Source organism: Desmodus rotundus, chromosome 7, assembly GCF_022682495.2.
Source record: "Desmodus rotundus isolate HL8 chromosome 7, HLdesRot8A.1, whole genome shotgun sequence".
NCBI classification, from domain to species: domain Eukaryota; kingdom Metazoa; phylum Chordata; class Mammalia; order Chiroptera; family Phyllostomidae; genus Desmodus; species Desmodus rotundus.
Window position 1 is genome coordinate 13,429,386 of NC_071393.1, and position 18,366 is coordinate 13,447,751.

The window sequence follows — 18,366 nt, forward strand, 5'->3', positions numbered from 1 at the left end:
CTGGGCCCAGGAAGTCACCCTTCCTCATCTCATGACCTGCCCTCATGACAGCGGTCACCTGCTCCCTCCGGGAACCAGCTGTGTGTTTGCTGCAGGAACAGTCAGTGTCTTGCTGAGCTATGGTCCAGTGAGGGAGTTTGAGACTCATCCTTAAGGGATACATGGCTCCAGATTTCTGTGGCTCTGCGGTGACAGGACAATGACAAAACCTTCACCTTGTCATGGTTCTCGCCAGTGGGTTTCTTGAGGAAACAGGGAAGTTAAACAGCTGTTCCTGTAAGAACAAGACTTGGCTCAAGGGTCTTCTCCCAAATTCCTACCATTGACCTCCCTGAGCCTCCTCATTTCCCCTTGACCCTGCAATGTGACCAGAAGCCTCTCACTCAGCCCTCCTCCCTTCCCAGGTGACAAGGGTCCCCTGGGCTAGCCCCGCAGGACAAGTTCATCTTCTGTGTCATGGCTCTTCCCAGTACTGAGATCACAGCTGGTTCCTGGGGAATAGGTGGGGTGTGGGAGGCCAGGGAAACAGGATTTCATGCTGGAGCGACCCCTGAGTCTGGCTGAGTAACCCTTCATCCCAGAGATGTCGTCAGATGCTGAACACACATAGAGTCACACAATGATACATGACCAGGGCTTTATTGAGGAAATGGAGAAATGGGGAGGTGGTGAGACCAGCCCATTCTGGACAGACCTGGGCTAGAGTCCCAGGGGCACAGTGAAGAGCTGGGAATGGGGAATGTGGGTGAGCAGAGTCCCAGAATGTGGGGGTTCAGTGTCCTAGGAACACTCTGAGGGGACCACTGTCTTCTCCACAGTGCTCACTTCGTGCGTCACGTGGCAGCTGTACTGGCTGGCAGATTTCCACTTGCTGGCTGACATGCTCAGGTAGCTGCTGGCTGCGTACTTGTTGTTGCTCTGTTTGGAGGGCTTGGTGGTCTCCACTCCCTGGGAGATGGGGCTGCCATTTTCCTTCCAGGCCACCGTCACGGCTCCGGGGTAGAAGTCACTCATCAGACACACCAGTGTGGCCTTGTTGTTGCTGAGCTCCTCAGTGGAGGGTGGGAACAGAGTGACCGTGGGTGCAGACTTGGGCTGACCTGTGAGGTGGGGGAGGGGTAGGAAGTCAGGGATTCAGCATCCATCCTGGGAGTTCCTGACCTCCGTCTAGATGTGAGTAGCATACACCCACTTTCAGGCCATGGACCCCAGTTTCATCTTAGGTCCCCTTCATCAGGTCAGTGATGGGAGGTGAGAATTCCTGTAGGGAAAATCTCAGTACCTGACTCTTGGGAGTGCTGGTTCCCTTTTGCTTACCATTGGTCCTCAGGGCCACTGTCCTCGTTACCTACCATCCTACCCTCTGCTCCCCTGGTCCTGTCTCCTTTATCTTGAGAGCTCATCTGTCCTCAGAGAATGGGGACATCTGTCCTTCTCATATCTCCTAGCCGATTCCTCTGCCCAGTGCCTTCACAAGAGGGCCTGTGTCTGTCCTGGGTTCAGACTCTCCTCCATTTCAGGGATGACATTTCTTGCTCACAGTCCCTGGACCCCATAGTTACAATCCCCTGCTTCACTGCCCGCAGAGAACCCTTCAGGGTACAGAGTTGGGGCCAAGGTGTGTTATCACTGGGGGCTCACTTTTAGGGGGTTACCTGGGTTTCTGTGGAACATGGCTGTTGAGTTCTTACCTAAATCTGGGGCTGTTCTGAGCAGGAGTTCCTGTTGTAAACTTTACTGGGGAAATTTGACTGTCTTAGAACATCTGTCTGCAAGGCCAGCTCTGTCCTTGCCACCTCTCCCAGGAGGTGTCCCCAGCCTGTGCTCTGGGCACTTGTTCTAGGCTTTCTCTCCCAGTGGAAATAGGGGTCGGATGGTCATTGGGGCCTGTCTGAATGTCCCACCACCTGTTCTGTCTGGGGGTTCAGCCTGTCTGGAGGAGGAAGAAGGATCCAGCACCCCAAGGCTGTCTCACGGGAAATCTCCCTTCCACTCTGTCTGCTCTGCGTCTATTCTTTCTCCTCCTCTCCACGCCTCCAGTGAGGAGCTCCTCTTCTAGCCCCTAACTAACTTCCACTCACCCAGAAAAGACAGGACTCAAGAGGGACACACACATGTACCATTCAGCGGACTCCAGACTTGTACCCACATCCCCTGACCCTGGACAACCATGGAGAGGCCCCCTCTCTCACGTCCCTTCAGTCCCTTAATTCTCCGAAGACCTTGGGCTTAGAGATCTGAGGGACCAACATCCTGGAGGTTAGGAGGCAATGTCCCCTTGAGACAGAGCTCTTGGCCACAGTGAAAAGTGGCAGAAACAGAGTCTGGGTTACTCCCATCTTGTCCCCATCAGGTGCCTCAGAAGTTAAGAATTAGGGGGCTAAGACAGGCAGCCAAAGGTGAAAGTTCCAGAATGCCAGAGTGATTCCAATGCCATCTCAACCCCATAAGTGGAAAAAGGAGAAAAATCAACCCCAGTTTCACTCTGCACCCCAAGCCGGAGGAAAAGGGGAGACTTACCCAGGATGGTCAGAAAGGTCCCTTGGCCGAACACATAACACAGTGACACAGCCTTGAACATAAACCTCCTGTCACCCCCTCCAGCCCCTGCCCAGGCCCACCTGCAGCTGCACAGGAGGCCCAAAGTCCAGCCTCCTTGTCACGCGTGCTGATCGGGCAGATGGAGGGGGTGGCGGTGAGAGGGGTGGCCCTGTGGATGGAATTTCCATTCTCTGGAGCTGTGGGATTCCATGAATCCTAGGCTACCTTGACGTGGCATGGAAGAGAGTGAGCTAGTGCTGAGTCAGGATTTCCACCTGCTTCCATCTTTGGGAAGGAGCTGTGTCCTGGCCCAGCCCCTGGCGCATATTGTGGGGAGGTCCTGGATACCACCATGTCCTCAGCACACAGGGTCGAGTCGGGTCAGGGGTGGGAATGGGAAGTGTGTGTGGGGGAGTATCACATTCACCCCCAGCACCCAGACCAGTCTGTAGAGACCCACTTTGTGGTGCACCTGTCCTCAGCTGAGCCAGCCTCATTGGGACAGTGACTATTGAGCCCCTCCTGAGCAGTGTGGGCTGCTTCAATCTGCGTGGGTCCACGGGCTGAATTAGAGGTGGAATGTCCCCTTCAGGAGCCCGCATGGTCAGGTAGGTGATCACCGCTGCCAGCACAGTGTTTTCTGTGAGGGCTCAGTGTGTGAGTTTCTGAGCCCCCTCACACCCCTGAGTGACACATATCCAAGTTCACCAAAGTCACTAGCACAGGGTGACTTTGTCACCCTGCCTTCCAAAGACATTGCAGCCCTGGGCTGAACGTGCATGTTGTGAATGGGAGCCCAACACCCAGGGGCTCAGCCTGCATTCTCTTTCTGTACATCATCTGCAAGGCTCACTCAAGGGACACACAGGCCTGGCATCCTTCTATGACCGCGTCAGGACCACCGAACACTCTCCCTTCCCAAGTCAGCCCGCTTTTGAAAGCCAGACTCCCTCCCAGAAACTTCCCCAGGTTTCCTGTCTCACTCTCAACCTGGACAGGAGTGTCCCTGCCCTTTGTCTGGTCACTGATTGTCTCTGGAGCCCAAGAGCTGGGACTGCAGTGACCTGCCTCTCTTTGCTCATTTGTGCCTGGGGTCCTGATCATCACCTTCTCCCTGAGCTTCTCCAGGGCTTCTCAGAGCGATGCCCCCTGAGGGCATCTTTGTAAACGGATGTGTGTCTTAATGAACATCACGTGTGTGAGTGTATGTGTGTGTGCACCTACACGTGGGTGTGTTACTGTTCCGATTTTACCCAAAGGAGGTGAACTGATTACTGAAGAGTCAATGGCCCATTATTAGAATTTGACTCTTGACTTTGACAGAGGTGCAGGCAGGTCACTGAGAACACCGGATGTTAGGCCTTGTGGTGGGATTAGTGGGGGCTGGCCTGGAAAGGGATGGAGAGAGCAGACCTGTCCTGTCTCCGAGGGGCCTCACATAGAGCGGGGACCCTGGTGACACTTGTGAGAGGTGAGGGTCACCACAGAGTGCTTGAGAGTGAGCAACCAGGTCCCAGAGACGGAGGGTCCTTCGGTGAGAGTGTCAGAGAGGGACTGGCAACTGAAGCACAGTGCGCGCCTGTGGGACAGCAGGAGTAGTCGGTGGGGGAGGGGGGGGCGTCTATAAGCAAAAAGGGAGTTCCTAGCCTGTGAGGATGCGAAGCTTCCAGATGGGGTGGGGCCCATGGGAGGCTTGTGAAAGGGAAGAATGAGGATTCCCTGGAATGGTGCTCAGGAATGATCCTGCTATCCGTGGGGACCAAGCCTTGGGATTGGACATGACCCACAGGACAGTGACAGGAGTAGGAAATTTGTGAAGGGAGGGCTCTCCTAGGTCATACTGCCCTTTCTTCCTTTCTGGAACATTCTATGGGCACTTCAGGTTAGGAGTGAAACTACCACTTGAGGATGGATACATGGAGCCTATTTTCCCAAAATGTTCCACAGGGCCAAAGGGTTGTGTCCACTTTGCATTTGGTGGAGTACTCCACGAAAATGAATAAAGCAAAGATGAGCAGAGAGCATGATGTCTGATTGACAAGGAAGATATTTTATTGAGAGATGATTTTGTCGAGGAAGAGGGTTGATTGGGGTTTGGTAGGGAGGTTTGTCCAGGGTCATGAGGTGCTAACCCCAGGGGTTGGGGAGTGAAGGTCCTAGGAACACTCCGAGGGGACCACTGTCTTCTCCACAGCGCTGACTTCGTGCGTCACGTGGCAGCTGTACTGGCTGGCAGATTTCCACTTGCTGGCTGACATGCTCAGGTAGCTGCTGGCCGCATACTTGTTGTTGCTCTGTTTGGAGGGCTTGGTGGTCTCCACGCCCTGGGAGACGGGGCTGCCATTTTCCTTCCAGGCCACCGTCACGGCTCCAGGGTAGAAGTCACTCATCAGACACACCAGTGTGGCCTTGTTGTTGCTGAGCTCCTCAGTGGAGGGTGGGAACAGAGTGACCGTGGGTGCAGACTTGGGCTGACCTGTGGGGTGGGGGAGGAGGCAGGAGGTCAGGTGTCTAGTTCAGAGTCCACTCTGGGTCTGAGGGACCTTTTCATGGGCAACAGTGTGCTATGTTCTTAAAGCAACTCCCCATTTTCCCGAGAAGTTCTGAGCCTGGACACCTGCCATCACCTGTCCTTTGGTCCCTCCTCTGCCCCACAGACATCTGACTGTCACCCTCTTGGCTGTGCCTTTTCCTGATAACAGCATCTGTCTGTCCTTCTGTTTGTCCCCAGAGAAGAAGAGATGAGCTCTCTGAGCTCCTCTGGGGCCATTCTCAGTACATTTCTGACCTGACCATTCTGTGTTCAGCTCTTAGGGTCTTTGTTGGAAGGGGCCAGTTTTTCTCTGAAATCTCTCTCTCCTGGAGCTTCTCAGTCATGATAGTATCTTGGCTAGTCAAAGAGATGTCGTTCTGTCTGTCCTCAGTCTCTGTTTTGTGCATTTGTCACAACCCCTGCACACTCAGCCCACTGGGCATGCAACTAGAGCATCATGGTGTAGAGTGTGCCCTTCTTTGTGTGCAGTTTGTCCCGCAGAGACTGAGGGGCCCACCTTGTCCTCATCCCCTGTCATTGCACAACCATTCCTCCAGCACCATCTCCTCCCCACCGTGTTCTCTCTCCTGCAGGGCTCTCCTGTCCCAGTCCGGTAAAGGACACTGCACAGTAGCTGTGTGCAGGCCCTGTCCACGTCCGCAAACTACCAGCCTGTGATTCAAGCCTCTCATCCCTGAGGATGTTCCCTTGTCTTCTGACCTGTGTAACTCTAGCCTTGGCCTTGAGAGATGAAGGATCCTTCTAAGATTCTATGTGGCCACCCCTTCAGGACTACTTGCCCTCTCTTTCCCTAGAGAGAGAACCCCTAGGAACCCCTCCAAAAAATCTGGTACACCAGGGCCCGAAAGGGAACTCAGAACACAGCCCAACAGAAATGCAGCCTGACCCTGGCAGACACAGAGAAGAGTCTACAAGTCACTCTGTCCATTCCTCTATCTCTTGGGTCAGAGTTAAAGGTCTGATAGTGACCATGGACACAAGGAAGACAGTAAGAAGAGGGACAGGAGGAGCTCAGGGTCCCAACGTTTGAGATCCTGGGTGAAAGATTGGCTATAGGCTGACTTTAAATCCAGGAAAGGAGCAGAAACAGCAGAAAATTGCACAAAAATGTGGGAGAGTGGGGAAGGAAGGGGAAGGAGAGACTCACCTAGGACGGTCAGCTGGGTCCCTGCGCCGAACACCCAACACTGTGACACAGCTTCATACAAAAACCTCTGTGGGAGGCCCTGCCCCACCCCTGAGCCCCCCATCTGCAGCTGTGATGGAGGAAGCCCAGGCCTCTGCCCTGGGCTGCTGTCTGCTCTGTATGGGGCCTAGAACCCCCACCCCAACTCTCAGCAGCAACTTGTAATAGGACTGTTGTGTCTGTGTACTCATGAGTAGGCTGCCTGGAAAGCCAGGCTCCAGAATGTAGCTGTTCTGTGGGATGCCTTGTCTCCATGACCTTCACCAGGACTGAGGGTGGATTTCTTAGGAGGCATTTGTGTCAGTAAGGAGTCCAGTGTCATGTCAATGAGCAGAAGTTCTCTTCTTTCAGGGGTTTGCAGAGTCCTGCACCCTGACCAGGGAAGACCATGGCCCTAGCAAGCAAGCCATGGAAATGTATGTACAGACCCTAGCCATACCCTGAGGTCTCAGCCTCATCCTACCTGTGGACATGTGAGTTTGGGATTGCCCTGAGGGATTCCTCAACCTGTACTGCCCGCAGTGGCTGCCCGTCCTCCATGAGGAACTCACGAGACTCTCCTTCTCCCTCCACAACCGGGTTTTATAGGATGAGGGGCTGGTGGTCCTGATCCTACATTCATCTTCAGGGCACCCTGATTAGGGTGGATTCCAGCCCTGGGTTTGGAAAGGCACAGGGAACAACAATCATGTTGTCATCTGTGCGCAGGAGCCATGATGTTCCCAAGTGTTGCCAGGGTCCCCAGGAGCTCCCTGCAGAGGCTGTAGTAGAGAAGTTCCATCATTGAGACCACATTGCCATGGACACTAGAGGATAACTGCCGTGTATTTGCACAACAGATACAGACCCAGTCTATCATTTGTCATTGTTTTTGTATGTTAATTGTCCCCTTAGTAGGGCTGAAGGGAACGTTATCCTCATTTTGTGAAATGAGGAATGTCTAATCCTACTTTTCACTAGAGAACACACACTGTGGGCTGAAGGAAGAACAGTTGAAGGCCCTTGGGGGATAAGCTAACGTGGGTGTGGGCCCCTGAACTCCAGGGGGGTGCTCTCTCACACCCAACAGAGGTGGGGGCTGACCTGGCTATAGCCCACAAGCCCACTGTCCTGAGGACTTCTGACCTACCCTCCCTCTAATCCTGATTCCAGGGGACACACCCTTCCTGGACATGGTGCTCCCTCTGGGCTCAGGAAGGTGCCCTTCCTCATCTCATGTCCTGCCCTCATGACGGCAGACACCACCTGCTCCCTCCGGGAACCAGCTGTGTGTTTGCTGCAGGAACAGTCAGTGTCTTGCTGAGCTATGGTCCCGTGATGGAATTTGACATAGGTCCTGAAGGGACATATTTTGTGTCCCAGATTTTTGTGGCTCAGTGGTGACAGGCCAATGACAAAACCCTCACCTTGTAATGGTTCTCCCCAGTGGGTTTCTTGAGGAAACAGGGAAGTTAAACAGCTGTTCCTGTAAGAACAAGGCTTGGCTCAAAGGTCTTCTTCTCCCAAATTCCTACCATTGACCCTCCCTGAGCCTCCTCATTTCCCCTTGACCCTGCAATGTGACCAGAAGCCTCTTACTCAGCCCTCCTCCCTTCCCAGGTGACAAGGGTCCCCTGGGCTAGCCCCGCAGGACAAGTTCATCTTCTGTGTCACAGCTCTTCCCAGTACCGAGATCACAGCTGGTTCCTGGGGAATAGGTGGGTGGGGGGGAGGCCAGGGAAACAGGATTTCATGCTGGAGCGACCCCTGAGTCTGGCTGAGTAACCCTTCATCCCAGAGACATCGTCAGATGCTGAACACACATAGAGTCACACAATGATACATGACCAGGGCTTTATTGAGGAAATGGAGAAATGGGGAGATGGTGAGACCAGCCCATTCTGGGCAGACTTGGGCTAGAGTCCCAGGGGCACAGTGGAGAGCTGGGAATAAGGGATGTGGGTGAGCAGAGTCCCAGAATGTGGAGGTTCAGTGTCCTAGGAACACTCTGAGGGGACCACTGTCTTCTCCACAGCGCTGACTTCGTGCGTCACGTGGCAGCTGTACTGGCTGGCAGATTTCCACTTGCTGGCTGACATGCTCAGGTAGCTGCTGGCTGCATACTTGTTGTTGCTCTGTTTGGAGGGCTTGGTGGTCTCCACTCCCTGGGAGACGGGGCTGCCATTTTCCTTCCAGGCCACCTTCACGGCTCCGGGGTAGAAGTCACTCATCAGACACACCAGCGTGGCCTTGTTGTTGTTGAGCTCCTCAGTGGAGGGCGGGAACAGAGTGACCGTGGGTGCAGACTTGGGCTGACCTGTGTGTGGGTGGGGGCAGGAGGTCAGATGTCTGAGGCCACTCTGGGTCTGAGGGACCTGTTCATGGGCAACAGTTTGCTGTGTTCTTAAATCAACTTCCCACTTTCCTGAGAAACCCAGAGCCTGGACACCTGTCAAAACCTGTCCTTTGGTCCCTCCTCTGCCCCACAGACACCTGACTGTCACCCTCTTCCCTTTGCCTTTTCCTTACAACAGGGTCTGTCCTTCTGTTTGTCCACAGAGAAGATGATATGAGCTCTCTGCGCTCCTCTGGGGCCAGTCTCTGTACTCTTCTGTGCTAGGCTCTTAGGGTCTTTGTTCAAAGGGTCCAGTTTTTCTCTGAAATCTCTCTCTCCTGGACCTTCTCCAGCATGATAGCGTCATGGCTAGTCAAACAGACACCTTTCTGCCTGTCCTTGGTCTCTGTCCTTGTACATTTGTCACACCCCTGCATACCCAGCCCACTGGTCATACAGCTAGAGCCTTCATGCTATAGAGTGTGCCCTTTTTTGTGTGCAGTTTGTCCCGCAGAGACCGAGGGGCCCACCTTGTCCTCATCCCCTGTCATTGCATGACTCTTCCTGCAGCACCTTCTCCTTCTCACTGTGTTCTCTCTCCTGCAGGGCTCTCCCTTCCCAGTCCGGTAAAGGCCACTGCGCAGCAGCTGTGCTCAGTCCCCACCCATGCCCCCATATTTCCTGGTCAGTGATCTCGACTCCCTCATTCCTGAGGACGTTCCCTTAACCTTTGACCTGTACCCTATAGCCATGGCCCTTAGAGTCCAAGGGTTGATCTGAGATTTTATGTGGCCACCCATTCAGGACTACTTACTCTCACTCCCCTTGAGAGAGAACCCTAGTAACCTGCATCCCCCTTAAATTTTTTGGTACAAGGGTTTTGAAGGGGAACTCAGAATGCAGCCCATGAAGAATGCAGCCTGACTCTGGCAGACACAGAGAAGAGTCTATGAGTTACTCTGTCCATTGCTCTCTCTCTGGGGTCAGAGTTGAAGGTCTGAGAGTGACTATGGAGACAAGCAGGACAGTAAGAAGAGGGACAGGAGGAGCTAAGGGTCCCAAGGTTTGAGATCCTGGGTGACAGATTGGCTACAGGCTGAAACTAAATCCAGAAAAGGAGCAAAACAGCAGAAAAATGCAAAAAAGTATGGGAGAGCAGGGAAGGTGGGGGAAGGGGAGACTCACCTAGGACGGTCAGCTGGGTCCCTCCGCCGAACACCCGACACTGTGACACAGCCTCATACAAAAACCTCTGTGGGAGGCCCAGCCCCACCCCTGAGCCCCCAACCTGCAGCTGTGATGGAGGAAGCCTGGGCCTCTGCCCTGGGCTGCTGTCTGCTCTGCATGGGGTCCTGAATCCCCAACCCAACTCTGGGCAGCAATGAGTAACAAGACCATTGTCTCTGTGTACTCATGAATAGGCTGCTTGGAAAGCCAGGCTCCAGAATGTAGCTGTTCTGTGGGATGCCTTGTCTCCATGACCTTCAGCAGGACTGGGGATGGTTTCTTGGAGGCATTTGTGTCAGTAAGGAGTCAAGTTCCATGTCAATGAGTAGAAGTTCTCTTCTTTCAAGTGTTTGCAGTGTCCTGCACCCCCACCAGGGAGGAGCATGGCCCCGGACAGCTAGAGCCATAGGAATGTCCCAGGGCAGGCCCCTTGCCCTGAGGCCTTCTACCTCCCTCAATCTACTCCTGAATTCCAGGGGACAGCCCTCCCTGGGACAGAACCCGGTGCTCCCTCTGTGCCAAGGAAGTCACCCTTCCTCATCTCGTGTCCCGACCTCATGACAGTGGACATCTGATCCCTCAGGGGACCAGCTGTGTGTTTGCTGCAGGAATGGTCAGTGTCTTGCTGAGCTGTGGTCCCTTGAGGGAGTTTGAGACTTGACCTTAAGGGACACATCACTCCAGATTTCTGTGGCTCTGTGGTGACAGGCCAATGACAAAACCCTCACCTTGTCATGGTTCTCGCCAGTGGGTTTCTTCAGGAAACAGGGAAGTTAAACAGCTGTTCCTATGAGAACAAGGCTTGGCTCAAGGGTCTTCTTCTCTCACATTCCTATAATTCACCCTCCCGGACCCTCTTCATTTCTCCCTGACCCTGAAAAGTGCCCAGAAGCCTCTCACTTGGCCTTCCTCCCTCCCCTGGTGACAAGGATCAGTTGCCTGGTGCCAGGGCTGAAGGACAAGTTCATTTTGTGGGTCATGCCTCCCCCCAGTACTGTGATCACAGCTGGCTCCTGGGGAATAGGTTGCGGGGGGCAGGGAAACAGGATTTCATGCTGGAGCGACCCCTGAGTCTGGCTGAGTAACCCTTCATCCCAGAGATGTCGTCAGATGCTGAACACACATAGAGTCACACAATGATACATGACCAGGGCTTTATTGAGGAAATGGAGAAATGGGGAGGTGGTGAGACCAGCTCATTCTGGACAGACCTGGGCTAGAGTCCCAGGGGCACAGTGGAGAGCTGGGAATGGGGGATATGGCTGAGCAGAGTCCCAGAATGTGGAGGTTCAGTGTCCTAGGAACACTCTGAGGGGACCACTGTCTTCTCCACGGTGTTCCCATCGTGCGTCACGTGGCAGCTGTACTGGCTGGCAGATTTCCACTTGCTGGCTGACATGCTCAGGTAGCTGCTGGCCGCATACTTGTTGTTGCTCTGTTTGGAGGGCTTGGTGGTCTCCACGCCCTGGGAGACGGGGCTGCCATTTTCCTTCCAGGCCACCGTCACGGCTCCAGGGTAGAAGTCACTCATCAGACACACCAGTGTGGCCTTGTTGTTGCTGAGCTCTTCAGTGGAGGGTGGGAACAGAGTGACCGTGGGTGCAGACTTGGGCTGACCTGTGGGGTGGGGGGGCAGGAGGTCAGATGTCTGAGGCCACTCTGGGTCTGAGGGACCTGTTCATGGGCAACAGTTTGCTGTGTTCTTAAATCAACTTCCCACTTTCCTGAAAAATCCAGAGCCTGGACAGTTGCCATCACCTGTCCTTTGGTCCCTCCTCTGCCCCACAGACACCTGACTGTCACCCTCTTCCCTTTGCCTTTTCCTCACAACAGGTCAGGGGTCTGTCCTTCTGTTTGTCCACAGAGAAGATGATATGAGCTCTCTGCGCTCCTCTGGGGCCAGTCTCTGTACCCTTCTGTGCTAGGCTCTTAGGGCCTTTGATCAAAGGGTCCAGTTTTTCTCTGAAATCTCTCTCTCCTGCACCTTCTCCAGCACGGTAGTGTCATGGCTAGTCAAACAGATGTCTTTCTGCCTGTCCTTGGCCTCTGTCCTTGTACATTTGTCACCCCCCTGCACACCCAGCCCACTGGTCATACAGCTAGAGCATCATGCTGTAGAGTGTGCCCTTCTTGGGTGCAGTTTGTCCCGAAGAGACCAGGCAGCACACCTTGTCCTCATCCCCTGTCTTTCCACGACCCTTCCTCCAGCACCTTCTCCTCCCCACTGTGTTCTTTCTCCTGCAGGGCTCTCCTGTCCCAGTCCGGTAAAGGCCACTGCACGGGGCCAGCAGCTCTGTGCAGGCCCCGTCCACACCTGTACAGTTCCCGGCCTGTGATCATGACCCCACATCCCAGACGTCCTTCCATTAACTCTAAACCTGTGTTTCTCTAGCCATGGCTTTGAGGGTTCTGGTTTCTTTAAATGTCTGCATTTCATCACATCCTTAATACTACTCACCCTCCCTTCCCTCAGAGATAGGACCCCTAGTAACACCTTGAAATAAATCTAGAACAGTGGGACTCGAAGGAGAACAGAGCACAGAGCCAGTCATGAATCCAGCCTGAACCAGGCAGACAGAGAGGAGACTGCAAGTCACTCTGTCCATTCCTCTGTCTCTGGGGTCAGAGATGAGTGTCTGATAGTGACCATGGAGACAAGCAGGACAGTAAGAAGAGGGACAGGAGGAGCTAAGGGTCTCAAGGTTTGAGATCCTGGGTGAAAGCTTGGCTACAGGCTGAGACTAAACCCAGAAAAGGAGCAAAAACAGCAGAAAATTGCCCAAAAGTGTAGGAGAGCAAGAAGGAGGGGGAGGGAGACTCACCTAGGACGGTCAGCTGGGTCCCTCCGCCGAACACAATACACTGTGACACAGTCTCAGACAAAAACCCATCTCTCAGAGGCCCTGCCCCACCCCTAAGCCCCCCACCTGCAGCTGTGATGGAGGAAGCCTGGGCCTGTGCCCCAGGATGCTGTCTGCTCAGCATGGGGCACACGCACTCCCTCCCCCACAAGCAGATGCAGGGCAGGTGACATGGGCCATGTGCAGAAACACTATTGGGGAAGGAATTCTCCCAATTCATTTTGGTGTCTGACATGATGTCCCCACTATGTCTCCTGGGATTTGGGATGAGTTTGATGGGCATTGGTGTCAGCATGAATGGGTTTCCATGGTGATGGGTAGCACATCTCTCATAGGTTCAAATCATCCAAATTCCTTGGTGGCATGAAGGGAGGGCAGGGTACATCCCCACCTCTGTCTGTACCTTCCCCTTCCTGGCAGAGGCACATGGCCTCTGGACAGAGTCTATCAGCCACTTCTTATGTCCCCAGTCATCAAATCAGGGCCGCACCTTATGTTTTCCAGTGACAGCCTAGTATGGGACTGTACTGTGTGAAGTCAGGGTGACCTCATAAGAAAAAGCTGCCTTCCTTTAGGGTGACCTTGTGAGTGTTCCCTGTAGTCCCTTAACCTGGTTTCATGTTGACAAGGGTCTGGTGCTGCCACTGTTGCTTTGCTTCATGCAAAGGGGGACATGAGCACACCTTGACTGTGGCCCGACATCCCCCCTCACACTGAAGGCTCATTTCAGACCAAGGTTTGGTCTGCCCAACATGAGGTACTTTATGTTGTCACCCAATAGTAGGAGCCACAGAGATCCCCTGGGGTCAGGTCCGGGCATCCAGAGGCCCCCCACAGATGCTCCCTGTGGACAAATGTCCACATTATCAGCCACACTGTGGTCATTGCTAGAGGACAATGGCTGCCTGTTCACACAGCAGACACATTCACAGGGTGTCCCCTGCCACATCACTCAGCAGCAATCGTTCACCATGGCAGGAAGGCAGGGACCAAAAGGACACTCTGTGACCTGGTGGACAACAGAGGACAGTCTCCATTGCTCCCTTCTTGTGGGTGTGAGACGCACTGCGGCGTGAGGAGAGAGCCGCTGAAGGCATTGACTGTGGGGCACTCTCAGCAGCAGGAGGGCAGAACTGAAAGTTCCCATGATGCATTCCTGCCTATCTGGTGGGCAAGTCATTGGACATGACAGCAGCTAAGGCCACTCAAAGGGGTCAATCCGATGTGCGTCCCTTGGTGCCAAGTGAGTAACCATCCTGGGAAGCAATTCTGCCCAAGTCCAACCTGGACCTCATGAAGCCTCTGATGCCAGACCACTTTGTAGGAACATGAAGCAGAGAAACCCACCCAGGTACGGCGTGGGGAGCCTGGGGACAGCTCCCTGGCCCTGGGAGATGCCGCATGACCAGCAATTCCAACCCCGCAGCCACCTCCTTGCACGAAAACTTGGAGCAAATTGAGAGACCCTTAGAGATCCAGTGCCTGTCAATCACTATGTGAAACTTCATTCAATTCATGTAGAGAAAGAAAACAAAGAAACATAACCAAATATAACGACACCCGAAAAACAATCAAGGAAATACACTATGACAACTATGAGCCATTTAATGAGAAAGTGCTGTTTGATATTCAAAAATTATTGATAATGTCTGCTCAGGTTCCATCATGATAATGTAATTATCTGTGAGGTCCCTACCTCTCAGCACACTAGCAAAATACTTACAGATGAAGAGTTACATCTGGAATTTGCTTCAACGTATTGCATAAGACAGGAGGTGCTGTGTTCTGTTGGGTGGGCATGATGAGGGAATCGAAGACTTTGGGGGACTTGTTGATGGACACGTGGGGTCGTTTCTATTCATCTGCCTTTTCATTTTTGTGTGTCCGGTTTTCCACAATAGAACATCACACAGAGTGAGCGGGAAAATGCTGTAACTGGGAAGTGACGCTCAGGCCTTGTAGCAGCAGTGCCACCAAGACGAGAGAGAGATGGGCGATTCTTTCCCTAAAGGGACCTAAACATTCAGATTCAGGGAAGGGGGCAGACAGACACTGTGGGACACTGGGACCCCCAATCTTCCTTCCATGTTTTCGGCTGTGATGGGGGCAGAGGTAGTTGTGGTGAAGCTCCAAGGGGGCCCCTCCTTCTGCTCTGTTCTGGCTGCAGAGCTCCGTGCCCTTACAGGCCCCCGTTCCTGTGCTGCCGTGGACGCCAGCAGTGGTGGTGAAGGCAGCTCCATGTCACTGATGAGCTTGAGGTTCACACAGGGAGGGCTTAGAATCTGGCAGCTGTGGGCTGGCAGCCTGCTGGGCCCGCACATCTGTGAGCTGACCAACCCGCCTCAGGGTCTGGGATGGAGGGTGTCTCTGACACCAGGCTGCAGGTGCACCAGGGGCTGAGCCACAGTGAGAGACGACTGAGGGGCTGTGGACTGGTGGTGTGAAATCACCCAGTCACCATGGAACTAGGACCTTTTTGTATCCCCTGATCACACTCACTTTACCCTGAGCTAATCTGCCCTTCTTCTGAAAGTGACCTCGCTCCCTAGGAAACTACTGATGTCCTTTCTGCACCCAGGACAGCGCCCTTTCTCAGTGACCCTGTGTTTTTGTGTCTCCCACTTCATGCAGGTAGGATCATGAGCTCCGTCCGTTAGCCAACCCTAAATGAGCTCTCTCCCTGGCCCACTTCAGATGTCCATACTCTTCATGGTTATGGTCCCTTAGCTCCTGGCTAGGGTAACCTTGAGCCTGAACTTATTCCCCAAAACATCTGAACATAAACTCCTTGCCTCTGTGTATCAGGCTCACTTGTCACCCTCCTCATTTCTCCCTGATTCTTCCTCAGGGCCCCCAGATCCCTGTCACTTCCACTTCTGCCATCCCAGCTGACAAAGCCTGCATCCAGTGGTCCCCCCGCAGGACAAGTTCCTGCTCAGGATCAGGCTTCCCACAAACGCAGAGAGCTAGCGTGCTCCCTGGGGTATTGGGTGGAGGGACAATGGTAAAGAGCAATTTGTGTTGTCTCTGTCCCTTCCCTTAATTACAGACCCTTTAACCAAGTGACCCATCCAGAGTAGAATGCATGCCACATTTTCACGATAGATGATAAGGTCTTTATTAAGGAGAAGTAAAAGAGGGGTGGGTGTGAGACCTGTCCAGTCAGAGAGGACTTGGGCCAGACGGAGTCCCAGGGGTACAGTGGAGAGCTGGGAATGAGGGATGTGGCTGAGCAGAATCCCCGAATTTGGGGGCTCAGTGTCCTAGGAACACTCCGAGGGGACCACTGTCTTCTCCACAGTGCTCACTTCGTGCGTCACGTGGCAGCTGTACTGGCTGGCAGATTTCCACTTGCTGGCTGACATGCTCAGGTAGCTGCTGGCTGCGTACTTGTTGTTGCTCTGTTTGGAGGGCTTGGTGGTCTCCACGCCCTGGGAGATGGGGCTGCCATTTTCCTTCCAGGCCACCGTCACGGCTCCGGGGTAGAAGTCACTCATCAGACACACCAGTGTGGCCTTGTTGTTGCTGAGCTCTTCAGTGGAGGGCGGGAACAGAGTGACTGAGGGTGCGGACTTGGGCTGACCTGTGGGGTGGGGGTGTGGAACAGGAGGTCAGGTGTCTAGTTCAGAGGCCACTCTGGGTCTGAGGGACCTGTTCATGGGCAACAGTTTGCTATGTTCTTAAAGCAACTCCCCACTTTCCTGAGAAACCCAGAGCCTGGACACCTGTCAAAACCTGTCCTTTGGTCCCTCCTCTGCCCCACAGACACCTGACTGTCACCCTCTTCCCTTTGCCTTTTCCTCACAACAGGGCCTGTCCTTCTGTTTGTCCACAGAGAAGATGATATGAGCTCTCTGCGCTCCTCTGGGGCCAGTCTCTGTACCCTTTTGTGCTAGGCTCTTAGGGCCTTTGATCAAAGGGTCCAGTTTTTCTCTGAAATCTCTCTCTCCTGGACCTTCTCCAGCATGGTAGCGTCATGGCTAGTCAAACAGACGTCTTTCTGCCTGTCCTTGGCCTCTGTCCTTGTACATTTGTCACCCCCCTGCACACCCAGCCCACTGGTCATACAGCTACAGCTTTCCTAGTATAGAGTGTGTCTTTCTTTGTGTGCAGTTTGTCCCGCAGAGACACAGGGACCCACCTTGTCCTCATCCCCTGTCTTTCCACGACCCTTCCTCCAGCACCTTCTCCTCCCCGCCCTGTTCTCTCTCCTGCAGGGCTCTCCTCTCTGAGTCTGGTAAAGGCCACTGCACGGCATCTGTGTGCAGGCCCCGTCAGTCCTGTGTATTTCCTGGCCCGTGATCATGACCCCTCACTCCCAAGGTCTTCCCTTAACTCTACAGCTGTGTGTCTCTAGCCATGACCTTGAGGATTCTTGTTCTTTCAGTAGTCTGCACATCATCACTCCCTCAATACTACTTATCTTCCCTTCCCCCAGAGATGGGACCCCTAGTAACCCCTAGAAATAAACCTGGAACACCGGGACTCAGAGGAGAACATAGAACAGAGCCTGTCATGAATCCGGTCTGACCCTGGCAGACTCAGAGAAGAGTGTACAAGTCACTCTGTCCATTCAACTATCTGTGGGGTGAGAGCGGAAGGTCTGATACTGAACATTGGAGGCAAGAAAGACATGAAGAAGAGGGACAGAGGGAGCTCAGGGTCCCCATAGTGGGGATGCTGGGTGAAAGTTTGCTACAGGATGAGACATCACTCAGAAAAGATTAAAAACAGCAGAAAATTTCCAAGCTGCTGGGAGAAGCAGGGAAGGAGGGGGAAGGAGAGACTCACCTAGGACGGTCAGATGGGTCCCTCCGCCGAACACACCACACTGTGACACAGGCCCATACAAAAACCTCTGTGGGAGGCCCTGCCCCACCCCTGAGACCCCCACCTGCAGCTGTGATGGAGGAAGCCCAGGCCTCTGTTCCAGGCTTCTGTCTGCTCTGTATGGGGCCTAGAACCCCCACCCCAACTCTCAGCAGCAACTTGTAATAGGACTGTTGTGTCCGTGTACTCATGAGTAGGCTGCCTGGAAAGCTGGGCTCCAGAATGTAGCTGTTCTGTGGGATGCCTTGTCTCCATGACCTTCACCAGGACTGGGGGTGGATTTCTTAGGAGGCATTTGTGTCAGTAAGGAGTCCAGTGTCATGTCAATGAGCAGAAGTTCTCTTCTTTCAGGGGTTTGCAGCGTCCTGCACCCTGACCAGGGAAGACCATGACCCTGAAGAAGAGTAGCCATGGGCATGTACCAGTGGACCCCCGCTGCACCCTGAGGTCTCAGCCTCATCCTCCCTGCAGACATGGGAGTTTGGGATTGCCCCGAGGGATTCCTGAACCTGCACTGCCAGCAGTGGCTGCCCGTCCTCCATGAGGAACTTGACAGACCATCCTTCTCCCTCCACAACCGGGTTTTATAGGATGAGGGGCTGGTGGTCCTGATCCTACATTCATCTTCAGGGCACCCAATCAGGGTGGATTCCAGCCCTGGGTTTGGAAAGGCACAGGGAGCAATGTCATGTTGTCATCTGTGCGCAGGAGCCATGGATGTTCCCAGGTGTTGCCAGGGTCCCCAGGAGCTCCCTGCAGAGGCTCTAGTAGAGAAGTTCCATCATTGAGACCACATTGCCGTGGACGCTAGAGGGTAACCGCCATGTATTTGCACAACAGATACAGACCCAGT

The 18,366-nt window shown here is 53.8% G+C and overlaps 1 protein-coding gene and 3 gene segments (V, D, J or C); all 4 read right to left on the reverse strand.

The window, feature by feature from the left end:
• Nucleotides 1-623: 623 nt before the first annotated feature.
• The window catches only part of LOC128781375 (immunoglobulin lambda variable 5-39-like), a 591,472-nt gene continuing 573,729 nt past the window's right edge, over nucleotides 624-18,366 (reverse strand). The window contains 2 exon segments of the V gene segment in view: nucleotides 624-1,100; nucleotides 2,521-2,557. Coding sequence covers nucleotides 781-1,100; nucleotides 2,521-2,557 — 357 coding nt within the window.
• Nucleotides 4,571-18,366, reverse strand: part of LOC112310504 (immunoglobulin lambda variable 5-45-like) — a 715,836-nt gene continuing 702,040 nt past the window's right edge. Inside the window, 2 exon segments of the V gene segment in view lie at nucleotides 4,571-5,017; nucleotides 6,243-6,278. Coding sequence covers nucleotides 4,698-5,017; nucleotides 6,243-6,278 — 356 coding nt within the window.
• LOC139441055 (immunoglobulin lambda constant 6-like) lies at nucleotides 8,101-10,558 on the reverse strand. The segment is given in 3 exon segments: nucleotides 8,101-8,577; nucleotides 9,781-9,947; nucleotides 10,551-10,558. Coding segments are annotated over 3 exon segments (495 nt in total).
• LOC128779138 (immunoglobulin lambda-1 light chain) overlaps nucleotides 10,963-18,366 on the reverse strand; it is a 99,507-nt gene continuing 92,103 nt past the window's right edge. The window contains exons 3-4 of the mRNA XM_053928368.1: nucleotides 12,645-12,681; nucleotides 10,963-11,439 (exon numbers count right to left, since the gene is read on the reverse strand). Of these exons, the coding sequence (XP_053784343.1) occupies nucleotides 11,120-11,439; nucleotides 12,645-12,681 (357 nt within the window). The 3' untranslated portion in view covers nucleotides 10,963-11,119. The remainder of the gene's footprint in view (nucleotides 11,440-12,644; nucleotides 12,682-18,366) is intronic.